At 41.9% G+C, this 27810-nt stretch overlaps 1 protein-coding gene across 2 annotated transcripts in view; it reads left to right on the top strand.

Annotated features, from left to right (window-relative positions):
- crim1 (cysteine rich transmembrane BMP regulator 1 (chordin-like)) overlaps positions 1-27810 on the top strand; it is a 123052-nt gene that overhangs the window by 64428 nt on the left and 30814 nt on the right. For both annotated transcript variants that reach the window (XM_036954715.1, XM_021574065.2), the window contains exons 3-5: positions 7160-7402; positions 8192-8312; positions 8451-8572. In XM_036954715.1, coding sequence (XP_036810610.1) covers positions 7160-7402; positions 8192-8312; positions 8451-8572 — 486 coding nt within the window. The remainder of the gene's footprint in view (positions 1-7159; positions 7403-8191; positions 8313-8450; positions 8573-27810) is intronic.

The raw sequence follows: 27810 nt of genomic DNA on the forward strand, positions 1-27810 counted from the left end.
CTGATTGATTGACTGACTGGCAACTAACTGTTGCTCAGAACCATTCATGTTGATGATCATGATTATAAGAGTGATGATGCGAATGAAGACACATCATCAGTCTAATAATGATAGAGATTAATTGTACCCCTTCAAGCCTTTTGATGATATATATTCCACAACTGGTTGTGAAGCCACTAATTGTTTTTTTTATTCAGTGTTTATAGCATAGGGTATCGCTCAATAAACTTTCATCGGTATAGTATACCTCCATGTCAGTAACAGTATCCGACAAAATACATGTGGATGTCTAGTGGGTTAGCAGGTTAGAGGCTTACAACCTATAGTATAATCATTTTCTTCAGGTTTTTAATTTGGCTATGCAAATGAGGATATCAAGGAGCACAAATTGCGTTGCTACTGGGAATTTACTACCAACCCCAATCACAAACATATTTCATAATCTCTGAAGTAGTTTGTATTTTATGAAGCATGGGTTTGTGTGTCACACTTGGAGGAGTATGACAGTGTTCCTCCAGTTGAACCTGGTTGAGAAAGACACTGATGTTTTGTACTCCAGAGAGAAAGTGTGACAAAATGCAGGAACATTGGTTGCTAGAGAAACAATAGAAGGGGGATAAAACTGGTTGCCGTAGTGATAAGAGGTCAAAATTGAACCACAGCCATGACGCTACCTTAGAGGACACGACACACAAACACGTTGCTGAGTGTGGCATGGGAGTAGCAGCACAGCAGTGTGCGTGTGCGCGTGCATGTGTGTGCGCGAGCGCTTGCGTCATGCCTCTTGTGAGCCATACTGTATTTTAATGTCACAGCAGATGTTGATTCCCGTAGAATGACGTGCCAGCTGTTCGCCATACGTTATCTGAAACAAAAGAGAGTGTGGGGATGGTGACTGTGGAAGGTAGAACGAGGAAAAAGACAGAGGGGTGGAGAGAGGTAGATGGAGGGAAAGGGAAGGAAAGAGAGAGGTAAGGCTAGAGAGAGGAAAGGTAGAAACAGAGGTAGAGATAAAGAAAGAGGTAAGAGCGAGAGGTAGATAAAAACAGAGATAGGTAGAACGAGAGAAAGAGAGTTTTTGTGCGGTGCTGTGTGTGACTGACTAGATTAAGGAGAGTCATTAATGAGTGGATGGAAAGGCATCTCATATTCATCTCATTCCTTTCCATGGATACCCTTCGCTGCCCCCGCTTCCAGCAGCCCAGCCATCCAGCAGCCATCCACACCCCAGCTCCATGGATGGATGAAGAACCAAATGAAAAGGGACGTGTACAGTAGAGCAAATATTACAGCATAGATTTCCTTCTAAAAAAGACCATTGCATAATTTGGGGTATTTTACAACCATTACTCTTTGCTCTGTAATATTTTGTCCACTGGACCCCATCTTTCTCTTGGTGTAAATGTAATGTGCATGTATGGATATTTGGTAGCCTGCTACAGGGTCTGTGTGTGCTGTATAGTCAACTCCTACAGTCACATAACAGCCCATATACAGTACAAACAGATCTGGGACCTGGCTAGATATTTGGGATGCCTACAGAATGACAGAAACTATAAGACTTCCTGTGAGAGGTGAACAAGATACCAGCTTGGACAGAAAAGATGAATAAACAATTTGGTTCGGTCACCATTAAAGGATTCAACCAGCCGACTAATTTGTCAGTTAAAATGCTGGCGTCAACTGAACACGGAACCCAACGGCTTGTTTTCATGTCCTCCTATTTTCTCCTGCAAAAAAGCTTTAAGGAGTTTGTGGTGTCACATATTTTGCATTCTGTATTTTAGACGTTTGTTTGTATTGAAGCGGTGTGACTTTGTTCTTTGACTTGATAAGGTATGATGATTTCTCACCCTTTCTTACTGGCTCTGTGGGGAATATCAAATAATTGCTTCAGTTTATAATCCTTAAGCATTGCATTGGAGTCTCTCTTTAAAGAGCAGAGCCTTGTGTATGGTTCTGACTTACAGATTGGACAATTATCCGCTCAGTCGGGCGTTGATGTAATCAGCGGGTTGTATATTAAAAATAAACTTACTTGAATTTGCTTTACCTGGTGTTCATTATACTGTGTAATGTGTGTGTGTGTGTGTGTGTGTGCGTATCATCAAAAGTGGCCCAATCAGTTTAATTGTAACCATTTTATTACACTGTATATTAGATGTAGTGACAGCACTGTATTTCGTTCTTCTAATAGGCAGATGTATTTGTCATCCAGATCTAAACGAAGGCATTGTGTGGCCAATCAGTTTGATTGTACACACTTAACAATGGGTTTCATGTGCCTCTCCAGATGCTTGACAACACACACACACACACACACACACACACACACACACACTCAGTCAAACACAAACACACACGCCACTCCGATGTGATCAAACCCCACCAGATGCCATTGTCAAAACACAAATCAGAGGGAGGAGGCGAAGGAAGGGATTTAAATCACGACTACATTACAGACAGCCACTGTTTCACTCTCGCTAGGCAAGAGACTACTATCACTATGAACTATCAAGCCTCTCATTCAGGTTCCTCTGGCTCATGATTTTTTGGAAAGTGTGTGGTGTACAGGCTTCTTTTTTTCTTTCCTGTTTTCTTGAATAAACGTGTCTTCTGTACACAAAGCAGATCAATATAAAATCTCTCAGCACATTACCCCAGCTCCCTCCATGGCATTCAGTGGAGGCTGCTGAGGGGAGGACGGCTCATAATAATGGCTTGAACGGAGTTAATGGAATGGCCTTACCATTCCATTTATTCCGGTCCAGCCATTACCACGAGCCCATCCTCTGCAATTAAGGTGCTACCAACCTCCTGTGATGACATTACACGCTAACACACCTGACTCCAATAATCACCTAATCATGATCTTCAGTTTAGAATGCAATTTGATTAATCAGCTGTGTTTGCTAGGGATGGAGAAAAAGTGTGACACAAACAGGCCCTCGAGGACTGGAGGGGCCCACCCCTGCACTAGATGTAAGATTGAGGACCATTGCTATTTGGAAGAAGAAAAAAAAATATTGTAAAGTTTTAGCCAATGCGTCCTACAATAGTTTTTACAATGATACACTGAGGAAGAAACAGGAACATAATGGATATGAATCAGAGCAGTAAAGCAGTGGTCACCAACCTTTTCTGAGTCACAGTCAAAATGCAAGCTGAGATCTACCGCTCAGATAAAAAAAATGTTTAAAGACTTAAAAATGTAAGCTTTTGCTAAATACACCAATTAAAACAGTTCTGTAGCAAGGAGATTTGTGCAGTAGGCTAAATGCGCAATAAATTATCACTGCATATTGGCTATGCTTGAATTTCCCTGCCAATGTTGTTCTACTCAGACCACTTAGAAATTGAATTTTAAACAAATTGGTATATGATCACACTGGTAATAGATCATTTGTTGTATTACTTGTGAGGCACAGCTGAGTGAGCATAATAATTAGCTTTTTCTATTACTACTGGACTGATGGCCTGCATCTGATGGTCAGTCTGAGGGAGGGAGAGATCAGCGGTGAGGTTGCCTCTCATCCGACTCACCTTCCCTCCGCTGAGGAGAGAGGACACAGACCAGCTGATGGCGAATCTCAAGTGCACTAAATTATTTCTGCCTCGTGCACCAATTCATGAGCTTACTCCTATGACCAGAGAAAGTTAAATATTTCTCGATATTGAAAAAGACAAGCCGCTAATAATAACAACCCAAGCTTGTCGGGGAAACACTTTGCTGTATTCATTCATTGCAGCTGCGGTGCTGGTTGTAGAGCGAGCATGCACATTAGATGGCTTATAAAAGTGTTAACAGTGCTGAATAACAACTTCAACATGAACAGCAGCTCTTTGCTCTATTTGTTGAGTCTCGCCCTCTAGTAATGGCTTTAAAAATGTGGAATTCTCACTGTATCAACTTTGCGGTACGTTCAAGGTTTTTTTTTTTTTTTTTTACAGTCTATGGCTTGAGGAAACTGTGCAGACACGGGTGATCTGAGCTACCTGATTGGCCAGCGGTAGCGAGAGACAGTTCAAGTCACGCCTTTTGCTTTTAAGGAAATATTCATCCCATTGAAATAGAAATCCGCATTTGGGTCAGGAAATGCATTTTCCGAGGTAACAAAATCCACAGGAGCGAATTCAGCTGCAAAATGTTTTGTTTTTTTGCAGGTGAAAAACATGTACTCTGACGTTGACATGCGCTGCTACACTGAACATAGAGAGGGGAGGAATTGGTTGTGAAATTGGCAACATTGAATTGACCATTTTCTAGCTACGTATGTTAACATGTTGTGTAAGTCTCTTCAGCACACACACACACTGCTGACAGCCTATTACATTACACACATCCACTGTGTCCTACTATAGCTCGATACATGTCCCCATTTACATAAAGCATGCTATATTTTCATGTAGACATACTCATATGGAGTCAATGAATCAAATGTAAGTCAATTGTTACCATCTATTTCCTTGCCAAGCACCGTTATGTTGGATCTTTCCCAGCTAGCAGGCAAAACTGGTTGAAAATCCGTCATTACATCGTTACAGTTGTGTCCGCTGGATTGTTTGCTGTGTTCAGAAGAGTTCAACATTCACAGATGCCCTTAACCAGAGGGTCTAACAGACCTAAACGGGTCAGAGTGAAAGGAGTAGGAGGATGTTGTTACCGTGCCAACATCAATTGGTCAATTTCTTCGAAAGATTGTTGTACTTTCAAAGTTGTTGTCTACTTCCCATAAGTTCCATGGGTAAACCATTCCACTTGATATCCATTTCGCGCGTACTTTCTTTTACATTCACAGTCCTTTTAGTGAGCGGCCCATTGTGAACGCTGAAATGCGGCTGTATAATCACAGTAACAGTTGTTAAATATGAACAGCTTTCTAATAGACAAAAAGGTGTCATATTCTTATATCCTACGCAGCTCCTCTTTTGTAGTTCCTTTCATTGTGTTCCCAAACACTCTCCTCCATCTAATAGAGCCTAATTATCCTCCTCTCAGAGTATCACTGCTCTCTTTTAGGGTCCTCTTTCTCTCTTTTTGTCTCTTTCTCTGTCCGACATCACACAGAATCAGTAACTTCCAGTAGAAAGACAGAATACATGCATTTAATACGGCGAATGTGTTTTTTAAGAGCCAATGTCAAGTTAGTACAAAGGCTTATTCTATAATACTTTTCCCAGTATTTTCTATACAGCTCTGAGCTCGGCTAAAACTTTTAATTAAAGAGACCAGAATCATTATCTCGTTAGATTAAACCATTTCTGCTTTTTCCTTCTTTGTTGCTTTGCATGAGATCCTGATATGACGTGAAAAAGCAATACAACAAACAGAAAGCTATCCTTGTCTTTCAGTGTTGGGGAGTAGTGAACTACATGTAGTTTAACTAGTAATGTAACTACATTTTGCAGTAGCTTGATGGTCGTTGAACTAAATTCAAATGTAGGTATTGTTTTCAGTAGTTAATTGCTTTTTTGACATGTGGTGGTGTAGCTAATTACTGGAACTACACACTACTCTTTTTGAAAAAATTTAATAAAATATGTGTAAAGTAGGTAATCATTTCCTTTTTTTTCCGGCATCAGACCTACCTAATTCTCACCTGAAACATTGTTTTTGTGTTTAATAGGCAGAATTACACATTCTCTTAACATATGGCCCAAAGTGATCTATTCTTGCAATTTGTAATCTATGACATTTCAGATTTACATATGATAATTTTTCACAAACTAGTTTAGATGTAGTGAACTACTTTTTCAAAGTAACTTTATTGAAATAAACTATATTTGTCTTAAGGGTAGTTTTAATGTAGCTTAACTTCTTCCAGTGTAAAGTAATTGGTAGCTTGGTAAACAATATTTTCAGAGTAGCTTCCCTAACACTGTTGTCTAACTTGTCTTCAGTAGTGTTTTTGCTAGTCTGCAGTCATTATAGAATTCTAGATTGGCCTTACCAGACAGGCCCTTTGCTGAGGTAGCTGGAGCCTAACTTCACAGCATGCTAGTTCAACTTTACCCGTCACAGAAAATCATTATACTACAGAAGCTTTTGTCCAACCCTATGGTGAAACTCTTTCCTCTTCAAGTCCAGCAAAAACAATAAGAACAACACTTAAAAGCCAGTCGTAACTCAGCTGCAAGGAGGCAGGCTTCACTCAGAAAGATCTAACCTTCTAGAGGTACCTCTAGAGCTTCAGCCCAGCCTTGTACCTTGCTGCCATGCCATGCCAGGCTTGGAGGCTGTTATAAAGTGTATTCGCTTTTAATTTTGCAGTGTTTGACGTGTGCGTGTGTGTGCATGTGTGTGTGCGTGCGTGCGTGTGTTCAACTGTCGGCCAGTTGGCCTGCTGCGTCTGTGTGTTATCCTGAAAGAGAGGGGGTTAGCACTTCACACTTCTCTCAGTTCCTGTTTGTGTGCTCTACTCATCATTCCATCAGTTGACATTTACACTTCATTCACATTCACATCAATGCTCAATGCTTGTTTTACCTGCCCCTCTGGTGCACTTTATACTTCCTTAATCTCGCTCTCTGTTTCTGTAAAGGTCAGAGTCGTACTGATTATGTGTATAAAATCTTGGACTTTGACCTGAATGGTCAGTAGTCAATTTGATTGACTGCCCAGTTGGCACTTTTTAGTTCCTTGAATGTTCTTTCTTAAAGGTTAGCAATAACATTCCTGATTCCTCTAACACCTTGCCCAGTTTTCTTGGTGTCCCCACCCTCTACGTGGTCGGTAATAACCAGATGCATTCGGTTTTCAGGGGAAATGGAAAGAGAGCCTGTGAAACGACTTCCGCTTTCGGACGTTAACAAGTCGACACTCCATCTTAACTCCTCCTCCATATTTACTGGATTGGTTGAACAGTGCAGAAGAAAACCTCCCCCAACATTTTTTTTCTCATCAGGACCAGAAAGAAAGAAATGCCATTCAGGCTTTTCTTTTGCGCCTGCTATGTTAAGTTAGGGTGTTGCAAGTGTGATCCTTTGAGAAACATTCCGTGAGAAAAACAGTAATGTTTTAAAGTTTCAGTTTGAAATTCCTTGAAATGTTATTAACCCATTACACTGAAAATAACAGACAGGGCAGATTTTTTTATCTATAACTGTACAAATATTAGTTTAACGCTACAATGGACAATCTGATCTCTCTCTTTTGCAGAGGAGCGGCCTGACTGTTCCAAGGCGCGGTGTGAGGTGCAGTTCTCACCCCGCTGCCCTGAGGACTCGGTGCTAATCGAAGGCTACGCACCCCCTGGAGAGTGCTGTCCCCTGCCCAGCCGCTGTGTCTGCAGCCCTGCAGGGTGCCTGAGGAAGGTATGCCAGCCTGGATACCTCAACATCCTGGTGTCCAAGGGCTCTGGGAAGCCTGGAGAATGCTGCGATCTATACGAGTGCAAACCAGGTGGCTACCAATAACAATTCCCAGCAACTATATGTGACATGGCAATAATTGTTTCATATTCTGATACTTAGATCATTGTAGTAGTAATAATACTAATAATATTGAATTTGTAGAATTTCCCAAACTCAATGGCCAAATTGTAGGCTACATAAGAATGTGTTTACACTCATGAATGGCAGCTGTATCTGTATGCCAGCGGTTTATCACCTCTGAGCTGTGGAATGGCGTAACGTAGGCCGTAGCCAACAGAAGGAATGGTTGCTCAATCAAATTTTATTGGTCACATACACATGGTTAGCAGATGTTATTGCAAGTGTAGCGAAATGCTTGTGCTTCTAGTTCCGACTGTGCAGCAATATCTAACAAGTAATCTAACAATTCCACAACAACTACCTAATACACACAAATCTAAGTAAAGGAATGGAATAAGAATATAAACATATAAATATATGGATGAGCAGTGACCGAGTGGCATAGGCAAGATGTAATAGAGGTGTCCAGCTAGGATAGGAATGTGCCGGTTCCGTGACCTCCCTGTTCACGTCGGTTTTCTTAACACACACCACACACACCACACACTTCTCTACAAGGGTTTTTACAAGTCAGGGTAATTGCCACAAACACGCGCAAGGCGGACCATAGCTTCATAGCTAACACAGAAAGAGGAATATTAGTTATATAAAACCACACACTTGATAGTTTACAGTTGTTTTCTTGATTTGCTCTCAATCCAATTTGAGCCCTACTGCTACCTCTATAATGATTGTCTTTGTGTTGTACCCTACCTAGTGTTTAGTGTGGACTGCAGCACAGTGGAGTGCCCTCGTGTCCAGCAGGTTCAGTGTCCACCTGACAGCTATGAGACCCAGGTGCGTCTCACCGCAGACGGCTGCTGCACCCTTCCCACCAGGTGAGCCTCAACATCCCTCTGAATGCAACAATCATCACACTCTCTTTGGCAGTCCTAAAAAGTAGTCAAGGACAGTCAGGTGTGAGGGTGTGTCCATCTGATGTGTACTAACTCCCCCTCTCTCCATCCCATCTCTAGGTGTGAGTGTTTGCCCGGCCTGTGTGGGTTCCCGCAATGCACTGCCGGGAGCTCCCCCGAGGTGGTCTTCCACGGCAACGGTAACCCCGGGCAATGCTGTGATGTGTACGAGTGCATCAACGGTGAGTTTGCTTGCTTACTCCGCTTGGTTCTGGCCTGAACCACACAGCTCCCATCTCACTGTTTCTGAGCTGTTATTAAGGAATGAGTGATACAGGATGGGATGGCAAAGCCTTGTTTTCCTGCTTTCTGCTCCGGTCATTTTTAAAATCATATTTTACCGTGCCAGGCCAGCTAACGGGGGAGGTTAGGAGATATCACTAAGATGACGTGATAATATTTACAGTGAGCTCCAAAAGTATTGGGCCATTTTTGGTTGTTTTGGCTCTGTACTCCAGCACTTTGATACAATGACCATGAGGTTAAAGTGCAGATTGTCAGCTTTAATTTCAGGGTGTTTTCATCCATATTGTGTGAACCTCTTAGAAATGACAGCACTCCCCCCCTCATTTTAAGGACCAACGGTATTGGGACAAATTCAAATAAAGAAGTAAAAAGTACCTGGTCCCATATTCATAGCACACAAGCTTGTGACTCAGTGTTTGCTTTTGTTTTGGTTGTTTCAGATTATTTTGTGCCCAATATAAATGAATGGTAAATCATGTATTGTGTCATTTTGGAGTCACTTTTATTGTAAATAAGAATAGAATACATTTCTAAACACTTCTATATTCATGTGGATGCTACCATGATTATGGATAATTCTGAATGAATCGTGAATAATGATGTGTGAGAAAGTTATAGATGCAAAAATATCATCCCCCCACCCCCACAAAAAAATGCTAACCTCCCCTGTTATTGTAATGGTGAGAGGTTAGCATGTCTTGGGGGTATGATATAAAATGCTAATCTCCCCTGTTATTGTAATGGTGAGAGATTAGCATGTCTTGGGGGTATGATATAAAATGCTAATCTCCCCTGTTATTGTAATGGTGAGAGATTAGCATGTATTGGGGGTATGATATAAAATGTTAACCTCCCCTGCTAACCTCCCCTGTTATTGTAATGGTGAGAGATTAGCATGAGATTAGCATGTAATTTCCCCTGTTATTGTAATGGTGAGAGATTAGCATGTCTTGGTGGTATGATATTTGTTTATAAAATGTTAACCTCCCCTGCTAACCTCCCCTGTTATTGTAATGGTGAGAGATTAGCATGATATTAGCATGTAATTTCCCCTGTTATTGTAATGGTGAGAGATTAGCATGTCTTGGTGGTATGATATTTGTACACACACACACACACACACACACACACACACACACACACACACACACACACACACACACACACACACACACACACACACACACACACACACACACACACACACACACACACACACTGTAGTATGGCATTCTAAAGTATACTACAGTTTACTACGTAATTCTATAGTAAGTACTGTAGTATTCTATAGTACATAGTAGTGTTTATTCATGTGGGATTGTAAGCGGAAGAAGACAATTTCCCCACCCTCAATGTGCTCCGTTTCATCAACCCCAGCAGCTTTTCTGCCTTAGATTCTGCAGGTTGAAAAAGAGTGCAAATTAGCGAGGAGTAAGAGAGAGGTGGTTGAATGGGCAGATGATACTTTTCAAATGAAAGCAAATTCTCAATGATTTATGGAGCCCACATTATGGGTGGCGGTCAACTTTAAAGGGTGAGCCAGCCTTTAAAGAATCATTTAAAGACCTTGCTTTTTTAAGAAGGGAAATCTCTAGTATCTTCAAAAAAACGAATACATTTGAAAAGATTGCTCCTTGGCTCTGACAGGAGGTCTGAGCCGTGACATATGTTGCAAATGACGCGTGAAAAGCGAATCTACTGTAGCAAGGAGGAGATTTTTCCGTTGGTTGACGTTGGGGCGACAGGGGAGAGGGTGTGACAGGCAGCACTGCACTTCCCATCCCCTCTTAGCCCTACTAGCTAGAACAAGCATCTGTTGGCGATGTGCAGCCAGGGGTCTGTGTCATCCCTACATCCTGCTTTGTTTATTTGGTGATTTCAGAACAAAGAGCAATGCATTCAGAGATCTGTCCTGGGAACAGCAAAACACAAAAACAGAAATATAACCTGATTGAACATCTGGTTCTATGGTGGCTTCATCTGCCTGGATGAAGGGAATAGTGGGGAAGGAGAGAGGGAAGCAGGAAATTAGGGAGGGAGGAGATGAATGAATCTTCTGTGGCTGAAGGGGGTGGAGGGTGGAAAGGAAACGGGGAGTGAAGATGAACTCATCCCTAAAGGGTGGAAACTGATCTGGGGATCAATATAACAACAGCTGTTGAGCACACGTCACCCCCACAACACACACACATAAACATACACACACACACTGCAACACTGCATCTCTGCTGTAATCCTACCTGACCTCTTCAAGGCTTGCCGTGATTCCCATTAATTAACAAACACACAAAGACAACGTGATAAACCCCGAGGGTGATGCTTAAGACATACACAACCACAGCTTAGTAGGAGGGCTATAGATACTACTTACACAGATATCATCTTTGATAAGCACTTGTGGCTGGCTGCTCAGTATGGCTGACACATACACCATTTTTGAGCGTGTGTGTTTGTGAGTTTAAAAAAAAATGTATTTCACCTTTATTTAACCAGGTAAGCTAGTTGAGAACAAGTTCACATTTGCAACTGCGACCTGGCCAAGATAAAGTGTGTGGTGTGGTGTGTGTGTGTGTGTGTGTGTTTGGAACATACTGTTCTCAATCAATGACTACTGACAAGAGTTTTTCAGTGTGTTTTGCTACAGGGGAACTGAAACGCTCAACAGCTGTATTGTGGTGTTCATTGGACAATCTATACTTCACAGACAAGTATTGACCCAGACTCCTTGATTTAGCTGTTAAACCAGATTCCGCCGTTGCTTCTCTCTCCGATGTGTGCCCATTCTTTCAATGAAAGGCAGTTGAGTGGACATAAAAGATGTCCAAAGTCAGCAAGCAGAACTATCAAAGGACTAAAGGATGTCATGTCTGTCTTCTAACTGTACCCCCTCACAACCATCTGTGTTGGAAACCCTATTCAGGGAACACAAACAGAACATGGCCAGGACATAAGAAGGAAGGTTTGACTGGATGAACTGTGGAAGCCCTCAGCAAACAGTGGTGTCTGCAGGCTTCTGTTGTCCCACTCTGACAGCAAATGTTAGCAGCGGCAGACGAGACATGAGACAGCTGAGGCACTCCACAGAGCATGTTTGGAATGGAATGGCCTTGGAGCCTGCTGCTGAGACACACACACACACACACACACATGCACACACACACACACACGCACACACACACACACACACACGCACGCACACACAGTTAGGGACCAGGTAGCCTCCTCCTCAGACTGTAATCTCACCCTCCTGCATTGGAGATATGCATTTCATCAGGTTGTGTGTGTATGTGCACGTGTGTGTACGCGCGTGTGTGTGTACAAGTGTGCGTGTGTTCTATGCGTGCGTGACCGGGATCTCTCCTCTAGCCAGATAATCGAGGTTCCTGTCAATAGTTCAATTGAATACAGTCTTAACTGAATTGAAGAGTTAAGACTGTATTCCCCCCCCCCCCCCCCCAACTTCAGCAAGTGAGAGAACAAGGGGTAAGTTGACAAATGAACATGTCCCAAGATTTATGCTCATTGATGAAGAGAGAGGTGATTATTGCACGAATGTGCCCATAGGTTATTGAGCAAGTGTGGTGAAGCTCCATTATTGTGTCTTGCTGATACAGGTAGGCTATAAGGTAATAGGTGACTGACATTCTGCTTGTGCCTCATGTTAAAAGAGGAGGAGAGACATGACGACATGCTGATGATAACATTTGGAAACACTAACATAATATGATACGTTCCAACTATGCCCAGAGAAGAGGAAGCAATGTGAATTATATTGTGCTTACTGAATGAAGTTAAAGTGAACTAGCCTTTCTGGTTGAACCATCGTAGGTTTTTGTCAAGTTTGTGGGCTGAGTCTCTGTTCCTGTCATGGAGGCAACTGAGAGAGGTATATACTGTAGCTCTTACACACACAATGCATCTGCTTTCTAGTCAATGTGTCAGTTCTTATGTATGTTCCTTTGATACTCTGTGATGTTGTCTGTGCTGGAGATGCTCAGAGGAAATGGAAAGTGAAGCCTTTTGTCTTGTTGGTGACAAAGGAGCTGGAAAAGCTGGCAATCTCTTCTGGCAGTTAGGGCAGATAGACTTTACGAAAGCATTTCTATTGAATGTGTGTGGCTTTTGGATCGAGTGTGTAATTGTGGGGCCCTCCCGTGTTGAGGGTCAGCGTGGTAGAGGTGATGTTGCCTACCCTCACCACCTGGGGTCGGCCGTCTTCAGAGATGACATACTGTAAGTGCCTATTCATGCCCTGCAACGAATAGAGACAGAAGCAGGCTGATGTTATTCCCAGTCAAGCTGTTGCTTTCTAACAGCATTTAGACAGCCATTACTTTTCTGCAGACTGATCCGACTACATTGACATCGTTCAATTTTCCCATCAGTCTTTGCATAAACATATATCATATGTGTAACACATGCACACAGACTGACAGACTATATGATTACTTATTTATCTGTCTCTATTAATCAGACATGATTCTCTCTGATGAAAGCAGAACACACCCTATTGACTTTCAGATCATTCATGCTTAGGCCGATTCAGGTTTATTCAGACTGCCCATTTTAGGGCTGAGAGAGAAGAGAAAAGGGCAGGCTGGTGGTTGAAACCAGACTAGTGGTTGTCATAGTGAGGCAGGTGATTGACAGTTTATGTAATCTGCTCAACACATGGTCTGAGAGAGAGAGAGACGGGAAACCACCTTAAACGTCTTGATCTCACGTTGTCGGTTCTTCATAGGCTCCTTTTCCCTTTTTGAGTAATAACATTGCTATGCCAGCCCCGGTCTCAGCTTTCCAAAAGCAGTGCGTGTACCCAACCTTAAGAAATTAGCCCAGGGATAATCCCTGGCTGTGTATAGGGCCGGGTTGCTCAGGGATGACGTGGAGTAAGCCAGACAGAACAATGTGCTCTATTTTACAGCCATGGCCAGATTAACACACATCAAGTTACGAAGGAGCCTCGGAATGTTCAACAGAGGCAGTCCGCTATTTTGAGAGATTGCTACTTACCGGTACCTTAAACCCCACTCTGGCTTGATCAGTGACTAATGTTATGTCAGTTCACAGACAGCGGTTAGAGTAAACAACACATTCCTGGACCGCTCAGTCAGAGGAGAACCTGGTGCTGTTATTGGCTTTAGAAACAGGAAGTTGACTAAAGGTAATCCACTCAGAAACACTGACTCTGTTCCAATATCCATACTAGTCTCAGACCTGGATTCAAATGCTATTTAGGGTATTTCAATTACTTTCAAAGACATTTGGAAGTAAGTATTTTGATATTTTTTACTTGAAAAGACAGGTTGTTCAATATTGGAATGTATTTGGAAATAAAAATACGAAAATATATTGACTCAAATACACTCCAATGTATTTAACCCAGGTATTTGAAAATAGTATTTGAAATAAGTATTTGAAAATACTTTCAAATAGTAGGGAATAGGATACTTCCAAATACTTCTAATAGTTGGTTCGGGACACATTTTTTAAAAGTACTCAAATTAACAGAAAATAAGTATTTAAAGCTGCAATATGTAACTTTTTAGGCGACCCTTCCTAATTCACATAAAAATGTGTGTTTATAGATCTGTCATTCTTATTGAAAGCAAGTCTAAGAAGCGGTAGATTTGTTCTGTGTGTTTTGTACACCAGCTTCAAACAACTGAATATACAATCTGGTTATGAAATCTATATTTCACAGCAGGTTTAGGCGGTACAATGATTCTCTACACTATACTTGCTTGTTTTGTCACATAAACTGAAATTAGGCAAACTATTAGAATTACAGTAGCAACCAGGGAATGGCGGAGCGATTTCTGCATAGTGCATCTTTAAATAACAAATACACATTTATTTGAACCCAGGTCTGACAAGTCTAGGCTAGCATACCACTTAGAGTGAAGCAAAATATTGGGCATGCATTCTACATGCACTGAACAAAAATATATGCGCAACATGTAAAGTGTTGGTAACATTCTTCGTGAACTGAAATAAAACATCCCAGAAATATTCCATATGCACAAAAAAGCTTACTTTTCTCAAATTTTGTGCACTAATTAGTTTACATCCCTGTTAGTGAGAATGTCTCCTTTGCCAAGATAATCCATCCAACTGACAGGTGTGGCATATCAAGAACTGATTAAACAGCATGCTCATTACACAGGTGCACCTTGTACTGGGGACAATAAAAGGACAGTCTGAAATGTGCAGCTTTGCCACACAACACAATGCCACAGATGTCTCAAGTTTTGAGGGAGCTTGCAACTGGCATGCTGACTGCAGGAATGTCCGCAGTACGTCCAACCTGCCTCACAACTGCAGATCACGTGTAACCACACCAGCCTAGGACCTCCATATTTGGCTTCTTGACCTGCGGGATCTTCTGAGACCAGCCACCCAGCTAATGAAACTGTGGGTTTGTACAACCAAATAATCTCTGTACAAACTGTCAAAAACTGTCTCAGGGAAGCTCATCTGCATGCTCATCATCCTATCCAGGGTCTTAACCTGACTGCAGTTCGGCGTCGTAACAGACTTCAGTGGCAAATGCTCACCTTCGATGGCCACTAGCACGCTGGATAATTGTGCTCTTCACGGATTAATCCTGGTTTCAGCTGTACTGGGCAGATGGCAGACAGCGTGTATGTCGTCATGTGGGCGAGTGTTTTGCTGATGCCAACGTTGTGAACAGAGTGCCCCATGGTGGAGGTGGGGTCATGGTATTGGCAGACATAAGCTGCATGAGGCAAATGGTGTTCACCAGATACTGACTGGATTTCTGATCCACGCCCCTACCTTTTTTTAAAGGTATCTGTGACCAACAGATGCATTTCTGTATTGCCGTCCATGTGAAATCCATAGATTAGGGCCTATTGAATTTATTTCAATTGACTGATTTCCTTATTTGAACTGTAACTCAGTCAAATCTTTGAAATTGTTGCATTTATATTTGTGTTCAGTGTAGTATGGTAGTATTGTGCTGAGGGTTCCAGAGTGACGCAGCGGTCTAAGGCACTGCATCTCAGTGCAAGAGGTGTCACCACAGTCCCTGGTTCGAATCCAGGCTGTATCACATCTGGCTGTGATTTGGAGTCCCATAGGACTTGCCCAGCGTTTTCCGGGTAGGCCACCATTGTAAATAATAACTTGCTCTTAATTGACTTGCCTAGTTAAATAAAGGTTACATTTAAAAAATGAAAATAGACATTGGAACACAGTGACTGAGTAGGCACAGCAACTTAACCTGTGAAGTATTTGGAGGAGGAGAACAACAATTGACCCGGCCTGGGAGCCATTGTGAGATCAGATGTTGTTTACATTTCATTGCATCGCTGTAAGCAGTAAGCACTATCACTCAATACATTCATATTATTCTAAACTCTGAAGCTGTTTGTGTGATGCAGCCTTGATTTGCAACATCATGTTGTTGCCTGCCTGTCTGGTGGTGCCTTCGGTGGGTTATTCTGTTCATCCACAGAGCTGAGGGAGAGGAGGGAGGCACACCTGTCGAGTGCTGCATGTTATCACATTATTTAGTCTCTGTCTCAGCAGCACAGCCAAAACATGAGGGTGCGGCGGCATGGGGGAATGAAGGGATCTGGCTAGCTAGCATGGAGGGAGGGGGAGGTGGTTGGTATGGTCCAGACAAAGAGAAGCATGGGTAGGGGAATGGCATGGGAGGGGAAAGGAGGAGAGAACTGGACAAGAACAGAGAATAACAGACAGACAGACACACAGACACACAGGCAGACAGAAGGGTTGGAGAGGAGTGCACCAGGAGTGCATGGTTCTCACTGGTTCCTGATAACTAAGAGATAGGACATTACATGGGAGGTTTAGTACAGAGGAACAGGTGGAGACCTCTGTTTTCTATATACATGATGTTGATAATAACCCTGGAGAACATTGTCTGCTGCAAACAACCTACTGTGTGTTTATCAAACCTCAATTCATGTGACTGACTGTTGTTTTCTACCATGGGAAAGTACACACATGGAAGTGGAATGACTAGTATAATCTATAATAGATTATATATCTATGCACCGGACGTGCTACCTGTCCCAGACCTATTATTTGACCATGCTGGTCATTTATGAACATTTGAACATCTTGTCCATGTTCTGTTATAATCTCCACCCGGCACAGCCAGAAGAGGACTGGCCACCCCTCATAGCCTGGTTCCTCTCTAGGTTTCTTCCTAGGTTTTGGCCTTTCTAGGGAGTTTTTCCTAGCCAACGTGCTTCAACACCTGCATTGCTTGTTGTTTGGGATTTTAGGCTGGGTTTCTGTACAGCACTTTGAGATATCAGCTGATGTACGAAGGGCTATATAAATACATTTGATTTGATTTGCACACAAGTACCGTAGGATTGGACTGCTATTAATGCCATTTTCATTTATACGTAACAAATGAAGGTCGTTGGCGGGCGAAACCTTTTCATTTTAAACTTAAAAGGCCACTTCAATCAGCTTGTAATATGTGCAGACACATATTTTAACGGATATCAGAAGAACAGAAATCAGTTCTAAAACGTAGCTATAGTAGTCACAGTGGTCCTGGGATGAAGTATACCATTGAAGAAGTTTAGATGGTACAGTATATTATTTAAATCCTCCACTCCTCTCATACGCCAGCAGGTTATGAGTGTTTTATTCTTGCTTCTGCACTTCTTCTACCCAGGAGCTCACAGTTTATGTGCTAGGAGGCTCCTACAGAGTGTATGTATGTATGTATGTGTGTATGTGTGTGTGTGGAGTACTAGCTCAGGAGTACTTGCTCTCTCCTTGTTCTCCCTCCTCACACACTCACACGCTCTCCTTACAAAGAGCTGCAGACTAAACCAAAATTGGTTCACTGAATACAGGCTTTCTGTAGGAGTTTGGGGCTAAATTATATAGGTGTGAAGTTTGTAGTTGTTCATGCATGCTTGCTTGCCGTTGCATGGTACTGTAGGCCTTAGCTTATTGCGAATTTTGTTAGCAGTCAAAGACACTCACACGGTGTACGAGTAAGAGTTGGGTAACTAAGTGGTTTGAGTGTTGCTCTTAACAGAGTGGGGAAATGTGTAGCCTAACACCTAGTAATTTTTGTTTTTAAATCCGTGACTAGGGCTGTGGCAGTCCCGACATTTTGTCAGCCGGTAACTTTCATGCAAATAACTGCTGGTCCCACGGCAATTGACTGTTAATTAACACACACGTGTTTAGCATCTCTGGCTTACATGCATAGTCCGCAAGCCACTGATCCAGACCTTTTCGCAAGATCTACATTTGAAAAAGTATAATAAATCCATGTAATACATAGCCTTATATAAATCCATTCTTTATTTTAGGCAGGTCTGAAGAAACATTATGATATGAAGAAATGTTAGCCTATTTCAGAAGAACAGAATAGCATATTCTGAGTCATCCTTATATTAGGCCCTGATCTGGCTATGCCATATGGCTGTGGGCTACACTAGTTTTTTGAGCAGATAAGATTTGCTTATAGTTCCTGTGGCATTATTTTTATAGTATTTTATTTAAAAAATGCATCCACTGTTTCTTGCCTTACATTCTAAAAAGAAAAGGTTCCTGGAGGAAAAGGTTCCTTAGATTGCAACACCGGTGGAACCCCTAAAGGTGCCTCCGGGAACCTTTTAACCCCTTAAGGTCGATGTCCACGCCTGTGGAAATAAAATTAGCATAATACAAAAATCCCTATAAAACCTGTCAATTTTAGAGATATCTGTTTTTTTTGCATTGCATGCGTCTCAATCGACCTTATCTGCCTACAGTATGTCGCACTTCCAAATCTGCGGTGAAAGGTGACAGTGCTAGAGTGGTGTTGGTCAGACCATGAGACATCCTGAAAATCGGTCTTCTCACAAAATCGTCTGTAGCGTCCAAACAGTTTGGCCTACAAACTCACATACTCTATGGTGTTCTCCGTTTTGCTCTATGACCCCCCACAAGCGTCTTGGGACTTGTCTGAAGTCGGTAAAGCCGATCTGCCAACTTCTGTCTAGCATCTGAACAGTTTGGGAAACGCTCTAATATGACCCATTTCTTCAGAGGTGAACATGTACGCATCAATTGTTTTGCTCAAGGGTGCCTACAGGCCTCATAAGAGTCGTTTAAAGGTCCCCTGGTACCAGTTGAAAAAATTAATGGAAGTACAGTGCATTCGGAAAGTATTCAGACCCCTTGACGTTTTTGAAAGAAATTTACGTTAAAGCCTTGCTCTAAAAAAAATCCTCATCAATCTACACAATACCCCATAATGACAAAGCAAAAACAGGTTTTAAGACATTTTTTGCAAATATCGCATTTTCATAAGTATTCAGACCATTTACTCAGTACTTAGTTGAAGCACCGTTGGCAGTTTTTACAGCCTCGAGTCTTCCTGGGTGTGACGCCACAACCTTTGCACACTTGTATTTTTGGAGTTTGTCCCATTCTTCTCTGCAGATCCTCTCAAGCTCTGTCAGGTTGGGTGGGGAGCATCGCTGTACTATTTTCAGTCGTCTCCAGAGATGTTTGATTGGGTTCAAGTCTGGGCTCTGGCTGGGCCACTCAAGGACATTCAGAGACTTGTCCCGAAGCCGCTCTTGCGTTGTCTTGGCTGTGTGCTGAGAGTTATTGTCTTGTTGGAAGATGAACCTTCACACCAGTCTGAAGTCCTAAGTGCTCTGGAGCAGGTTTTCACTAAGGATCTCTCTGTACTTTGCTCCGTTCATCTTTCCCTCAATCCTGACTATTCTTCCAGTCCCTGCCACTGAAAAACATCCCCACAACATGATTCTGCCACTACCATACTTCACTGTAGGGATGGTGCCAGGTTTCCTCCAGACTCTTGGCAGACTCTCAGGCTAAAGAGTTCAATCTTGGTTTCATCAGACCAGTGAATCTTCTTGCTCATGGTCTGAGAGTCCTCTAGATGCCTTTTGGCAAACTCCAAGCAGGCTGTCATGTGCCTTTTACTGGGGAGTGGCTTCCGTCTGGCCACTCTACCATAAAGGCCTGATTTGTGGAGTGCTGCAGAGATGGTTGTCCTTCTGGAAGGTTCTCCCATCTCCACAGAGCAACTTTGGAGCTCTGTCAGAGTGACCAATCATCTCCGTGATCAAGGCCCTTCTCCCCCGAATGCTCAGTTTGGGTCTTCTACCCCGATTGCTCAATGGGTCTTCCAAATGGACAATGACCCCAAGCATACTTCCAAGTTGTGGCAAAATGGCTTAAGGACAACAAAGTCAAGGTATTGGAGTGGCCATCACAAAGCCCTGATCTCAATCCTATAGAAAATTTGTGGGTAGAACTGAAAAGCGTGTGCGAGCAAGGAGGCCTACAAACCTGACTCAGTTACACCAGCTCTGTCAGGAGGAATGGGCCAAAATTCACCCAACTTATTGTGGAAAGTTTGTGGAAGGCTACCCGAAACGATTGACCCAAGTTTAACAATTTAAAGGAAATGCTATCAAATACTAATTGAGTAAGCATTTCACTGTAACACCTGTTGTATTCGGCGGTCTACACCTGTTGTGACAAATAAACTTCGATTTGATTTAAGGTTCCTGTAGGAACATTTTATGTCCCATGTATTATATTATGGATAATAGCAATACTATTACTACTACTACTGTACTAATTATACTACAAATAATAATAATAACAATAAACTATTAACAATAATAATAATACATATATTATTGAGTGGCAAACTTGTAAAGTCACAAATTCATTTGATTGTCTTTGAAATTCACAGAAATCCAAATATACAATCAATAAATAGTCAACCGTTGACGAACCTTCATATTTGATGTGTATCGACAACAAGATAGGATCCTATACTAAAAATAGTATAATAATTATTGTCATCAACTATGCCAATCAAAGACCCCATCTTAGTGATAAAAATGATATATTTAGATACATGGCGAATGTTTCACAGGTCAATAATAAAAACAATTGGTGTGTAGAGATACTAACAAAGCATTAGCACATCGATAAACAGCTTTCTAAGTCGTTTCTAATTTGAGTAATTTGGCTGTTTACATCTGACCTCGCGATACTTTGTGCTCTGGTCTCCCCTATCCCGCTCTCCAGCAAAAAGTTTGCCATTCCACATTTGCTGGTAATTTAACCCACTCATCAATTCCCAGAACACATTTGTGAATGAACAGCATAGTGCTTTTCAATGATGCTGCATACTCAATATTAAAAATTAAATGGACCCCCATGGCCACTCCCAATCCCATGGAGTTGCTCGAGTAGATCCTCTCCATCCAGGAAGAGTTGGATGTGGCTCTCATCCGCAAAGGGATACCCCTCCATTCTTATGGTAGGTGATAGATTTACACACTGTAATAAGTTTAAAAAATATCTCATTTTGTCTGACGGGAAATCCATACCCTGTCTGTGAGGAGATAGGGGAGGAACGAAATGTCTGCAGTGAACTTGAGACCTTAAATAGGAGGGTGTGTAATATAAAGGCTGGATTAGAATAAATGGGATATGAATGGCTGCATACTGTAAAGGGTACATGAGAAATGTCATGATGGATTATTGGGACTGAGGTCAGAGGAGCAGACAGTCAATTACATAACTAGAGATGGTCTTGTTTTGCTGCTGGTATTGTGATGGAATAACCAAATGTGAGAATAAATAATCCAGCACATTGTGGTCTGGGTAGGCACAATGGTGTAAAAAGCTTATTCGTGTGTGAACTAATGTAAGTAGGAACATTTAAGAGTTCTTACATATCCCTCCTCTGTCTGGTCTCTCAACAAGGTGTACTTGTGAATGAGCCCTGTGCACACATCCATGTATTGCCATGTAGTAGGGTACCTAAAGCATAAGAAACATACAAGATTACATTTAGACTAACAAATTACATTGATTGAGGCTGTTGATTATCATCAATTATAAACTGGATTGTTCGCGCCCTGAATGCTGATTGGCTGATAGCCACGGTATATCAGACCTTATACCACAAAATGACAAAACATTTATTTGTACTGCACTAATTATGTTGGTAAATAGTTTATAATAGCAATAAGACACCTCGGAGGTTTGTGATGTATGGCCAATATACCACGGCTAAAGGCCTTGTCCAGGCACGTCGTGTATTGTGCACAAGAACAGCACTCAGCCGTGGTATATTGGCCATATACCACACCCACTGAAGCCTTATTGCTTAAGTCAAAGTTGAGCTGCAGTGATTATGACAAGACAGTATGGAGAGGGAGAGTATGGAGGATAGAGACAGGAGGAACAGAACACACAGTAATCACACTGTAAATACATTCATTTACCATTCAGTTAGTACTGGAAAAGACAAAGAAATAACACAGAACACACTAGACCAACAATTCAAATACATTCAATACTTTATAGAGGCTAAGTGTAACGGCATTCAGAGGTGGAAGAAGGATCGGACCAAAGCGCAGCGTGGTAAGTGTTCATGATGTAATATTTAATGAAACGAACTGAACACTGAAATACAAAACAATAACGTGAACAAACGAAAACCAAAACAGTACCGTGTGGACCAAACACTCACACAGAAAACAAACACCCACAAACCAAAAGTGAAACCCAGGCTACCTAAGTATGATTCTCAATCAGGGACAACAATTGACAGCTGCCTCTGATTGAGAACCATACTAGGCCGAACTCAAAAACCCAAATAGAAAAACAAACATAGACTGCCCACCCCAACTCACGCCCTGACCATACTAAAACACAGACAAAAACAAAGGAACTAAGGAACGTGACACTAAGTAGATTCATAGCTTTAAACATGGTCTTGCTTTGGTCTGAAATGCAGACAGAACAGGCCGCCCCAATACACCAGCCTGAAAGACATAAATTAGACATAAACGCAACATAAACAACATGAGTATTCAATATCAAATGTGTCAAACTAATCTGTGTTTTATTTATTTATTCTTATTTTTGTCAAGTTTAGTATAACCTACATTGGATCATCTCTCTCTTTCTCTCTCTCTCTCTGCAATATGTAACTTTTTGGGTGACCTGACCAAATTTACATAGAAATGCACATTATAGAGCAAGTTATTTCTATGCTTCCCGGTCTTCTGTTTAGTTTTTGCGTCTTTTACTTTCGGTTTTGTATACCAACTTCAAACAGCTGAAAATACAATATTTTGGGCTATGGAGAAAAACAATTCTGAGTGGTTTAGACAGTACAATGTTTTATCATATAAACTGAAATTAGGCAAACTATTCCATTTTTTTGCAACCAGTAAATGACGGAGCGATTTCTGCATATTGCACTTTTAAGGAAAATGCATGCTTGGATGTAGACTTAGCAAGCTGTGCTCAATATTCTCTGAAACTGATATCAGCCATGGCTAATACGAAATTTGGACTGCGGTCATGACTCGTGACTGTTGGTGTGGCGGTAATACGGTCAACGTAACAGCCTTGTCCGTGACTGACCTCAGCACCCATTAGACTGACTGATAGATTGAACAGTAATCCAGTTGACATAGCATACATTACGCTGTGTCTGTGTGTTTGTATCTGTGTGTGTGTGTGTGTGTGTGTTGCGTGTTGGATCACTCTTTATTGCCCTGAGGGCATGCAGCGATGAAAATGAGGCTGCGGAACGGACTGGTGCACTGTTTGATTATTGTCACCATGGTAACTAGTGTCTTTCAATATTTCTATTTGACAGGCAGCCATTTGTTGCTTTTGGAAATGTTACGTTTTTTAACATCATGGGAATGCTAAGTCAGAAAATGTCTGCAGCACACCCCTATGAGAATATGGAAAGAGGGTTTAAGGGTAAAGAAGGTGAATGAAGGTGGAAATGTGTAGTATGTAACATGGCATGCATGGTTCAGCCATTTAACATTCTGAAGTGTTCACTTCCTGAATGTAGGGGAGAGTGGGGTATGCTGAGAATTTTTTTTACATTCAGCATCACCACAGCAAGGGAAATATAGTATTCTTTCTAACAAAGATATCTACATACTGTATATTTTAGGGTGTTGTGCATTCTGGAAATAATCAGAATTCAGGTAAACATAACAGTTTTGAAAACATAGCTTGTCCGAAAAAAGTGGTCTCATGGCACAACTTAACACAACCCGGGTATGGGGTAAATTGAGCATAGGGACAGGGTAAGTTGAGCCGCCTTGGGGTAAATGGGTGAGGGTGTCCTGTGACAGTGGGTAATGGTGCTGGTAGGTCAAAGTTTAATTCATGGAATGGGGTTGTGGTATATTGTATATCTTAAATATATGCCTACATTCAGATATAGATGTCTCTGTTCGATATCACTTACCCTTTCATTTCTTGACCAGTTGTCTGGGACAGGGTGGTTGTTTCGATGTGTCAAGTTCTCTGCATTTGAGGCTACAAGCCCATGAAACTGGCCTGCAAAATTCTTGATATGTTTAGCAAGCTCAGACTCCATGTCATCAGATAAGACCTTGTGTGACTCTGCTACTCTGTCATAGCCTCTCTTTCGCACAGGTGCATGTTTGTTATATGTTTTGACATTGTACCTCTTCAGTGTCATTCAGTCTATTTTTTTCATCCCTTGCTGCTGCTCAAATTGACTTTTTCCCTTCTCTCACTTCCTTGGCTGTTCTCTCACTTCCTTGGCTGTTCTCTCACTTCCTTGGCTGCTCTCTATATGCATGGCACATTGCAAAAAATTCTATGCATACTATGCATAAAACTGACCAAATGTAATCCTTATTTGTTTGGGATATAGTGGCCATTGGTTCAACGTACCCCAAGGCAAACATTTTAACTATATTAGTCCACACAGCTACTTTCATGCTTGGCTTATGACCTCATATTATAGTTTATAGAGACCCCAACTGATGTATAAAACAATTTGAAAGCAATCTACTTTAGTTTAGATACAAGCGTCATGAAACCTACAACAAAATAAATTAATTCAACTTTTCTTTTTTTTTACAACTTACCAAACCATGTTGGTTTCCTGCCTTTGCTTTATAGGTTTTTTTTTGTAGGAGTTTACCTGAACCCTTAAGAGACAGTGGACTTAGTATCATCCATCACCATGATAAAAGGAAATTGTCCTCCAGGTAATGAGATATAAAGCCCTGTTAAAAGTTACCAATAAGAGGATATTTTTCTCTACCTGAGAGCAGGACTTTCTTTGAGCATGTCCAAGGGGAACACATTGGCAATAAGAGTGTTTTTGAGCATGTCCAATGGGAATGAACACTTTGGCCATGGAAGAAAGTATCGATGTTTCATAGCCCTGGCTGTCTGTAATATGCTGCCTGCCAAACTCTAACTTGTCAGTCACATAATGGTGAGTTCCATCTGAGGGATCCAGGATTCAAAGGCCTGATCCTGCTTTAGTGTTTACCGTTTGAACGGTTGTTTGGCTTGGTTTTATGGAGGTGGATTGTGGATCAACAGAGCTATGGCAGCAATACTATGTGGATATAAACTCAGAAAAAAAAAAAAACGTTGTCTCACTGTCAACTGCGTTTATTTTCAGCAAATGTAACGTGTAAATATTTGTATGAACATAACAAGATTCAACTACTGAGACATAAGTTGAACAAGTTCCACAGACATGTGACTAACAGAAATTGAATAATGTATTCCTGAACAAAGGGGGGGGTCAAAATCAGAAGTAACAGTCAGTATCTGATGAGGCCACCAGCTGCATTAAGTACTGCAGTGCATCTCATCCTCATGGACTGCACCAGATTTGCCAGTTATTGCTGTGAGATGTTACCCCACTCTTCCACCAAGGCACCTGCAAATTCCAGGACATTTCTGGGGGGAATGGCCCTAGCCCTCATCCTCCGATCCAACAGGTCCTAGATGTGCTCAATGGGATTGAGAGCTGGGCTCTTCGCTGGTCTGCCACTGCAAGGACGATCAGCTGTCCATCCTGTCTCCCTGTAGAGCTGTCTTAGGCGTCTCACAGTACGGACATTGAAATGTATTGCCCTGGCCACATCTGCAGTCCTCATGCCTCCTTGCAGCATGCCTAAGGCACATTCACGCAGATGAGCAGGGACCCTGGGCATCTTTCTTTTGGCGTTTTTCAGAGTCAGTAGAAAGGCCTCTTTAGTGTCCTAAGTTTTCATAACTGTGACCTTAATTGCCTACCGCCTGTAAGCTGTTAGTGTCTTAACGACCGTTCCACAGGTGCATGTTCATTCATTGTTTATGGGTCATTGAACAAGCATGGGAAACAGTGTTTAAACCCTTTACAATCTGTGAAGTTATTGGGATTTGTATGAGTTATCCTGAAAAATGATATTTTTCTGCTGAGTTGAGAATATTTATATGGCTGTAGCTTGCTGGATCTAGCTATATGCTTAATATATTCAACCATGTCTACGGGGTGAAAATGCAGTCAATAACAGGGATTTCTTTATGATTAAAAACCAACACATTTCTGTCAAACGTTCACCGTCAGTGCTCTGTATCCTTGCAGCAGGAATATATCCAGGCAGGAAGCTGTCCATTAGACAGACACACGCACGCCTCCTCGCTTGCATACCCGCACACTAGAGCCACTAGAACTGATGACATCATTTTCGTCAGGCCAGACGGGCGACCCTGACGTGTGTTCCAAATGGAAATATGAAATATGAAAATGCTTTTGGATGCAGTTAGCCCCTTAAGAATTCCCTTCTGTGAAGGCTCATAAAAATGAAATCACCACGAGACAGACACCTTGGATGGCATTTTTGGATTGATATTGCCAGAAAAATAAGGTTTTACTGTTTTAGTCTGGCAGCTAAATGGTCGTTCCATTCAACCAAGAACCGTAAAGCCCAAATGGCTCCAAAATCTGGAAACCCATTCATTCCATGTCGGAAAACTATTCCCACCAAACAATGCAGAAACATACTGGTATTATGATTATCACATTTCTAGTTTTAATGTCACATGCACAAGTACAGTGAAATGCCTTTGTTGCCAGCTCTGAACCCAACAATGCAGTAATAAATAACAATGTAATACTAAAAATATCCCAGTCATGGATGCAGTTCAAATGCCAAATGATAAGTCTATTGAGAGAGGAAGGTCCCAAAACACTCAGCAACAATCAAAATCCACAACTTGCAAAATGATTGTCTTAGTCTGCAACCCTCATCCTGCTTATGTGTGGAGAGAAGGAGATAAGCTCTGTGGAGAATCAGACTATGGCTTCAGCTTGGTTTCTGCCCAATCAAACTGCATACACAGTCAGTCAGTCTCCAAGACCCATTCATTCTCATGGTTAAAATAACCATGTGGAGAATAATCATGCGCTTCAAATGCATCATCTCTGCAGCAACGGACCAATGACACGGTGAATCACAGCTGTGAACAGGAAGGAACTCTCTCTAACCTTAAATTCTGATTGGTTTAGTCATAACTGCAGTGGACCAATAACACACTGAAGCACAGCTGTGAACAGGATGGTCACAGTGCTTTAAATCAAGATGTATATTGAGAAATTATAGTCCCAGGGGACCTGCTCTAGCCCTGTCCAATCACACGCCTATAGTATGGATGTGTTGTTTCCTATTTGGCAGAAAACCCCCAACAAGAACAACATCAGAATCTCCTGTGTCCTTGGTGCCACCCAGCCACCTAACACAGTACAGTGTTTTGCTGTGCTAGCCTATAGAGTTGCTGGCCTGTGGTATTCATGTGCCAGCGGTTAACTGTTTCATTTATAAAGGGAATAATACCCAAGAGTCGGGCACTCAGTGAACATCTGGGAAGGAAGTTGTGCGAAGCCGGCATAGCCATCCGTCATGTTCCTCTTAATTAGCCAGGACCGGCCCACAGCTCTCCTCCGGCTCTTCCAGTCAGCTCTGTTCCACTACAGCCTGCAGCCCTGGAGCCCCCAGCACTGATACTGAACATAACCTACTCTGTCTTACAGAACCCACTACTGTAACTAGAGCACAGATCACATACTGTACCATGGATGTAATAGACTATGGGTTCAGATAGTATTTATTTTCTTCCAAGTACTTTGACCTGCTCTTGATTGAGTTTACCTGATCCAATTGAATTGTCCCAAAAGTGCACACCCGGCAAATGTCCATCACCTGCTCTCCAGGTTGGCTCATCAAATTCTCAATATATTTGAAGGAAAACACGAATACTACAAATACAGGTATGAATCACAAACAGAACCTTGGAACACTGCTCCTGAAAT

This window comes from Oncorhynchus mykiss, chromosome 19 (genome assembly GCF_013265735.2).
Source record: "Oncorhynchus mykiss isolate Arlee chromosome 19, USDA_OmykA_1.1, whole genome shotgun sequence".
NCBI lineage: Eukaryota > Metazoa > Chordata > Actinopteri > Salmoniformes > Salmonidae > Oncorhynchus > Oncorhynchus mykiss.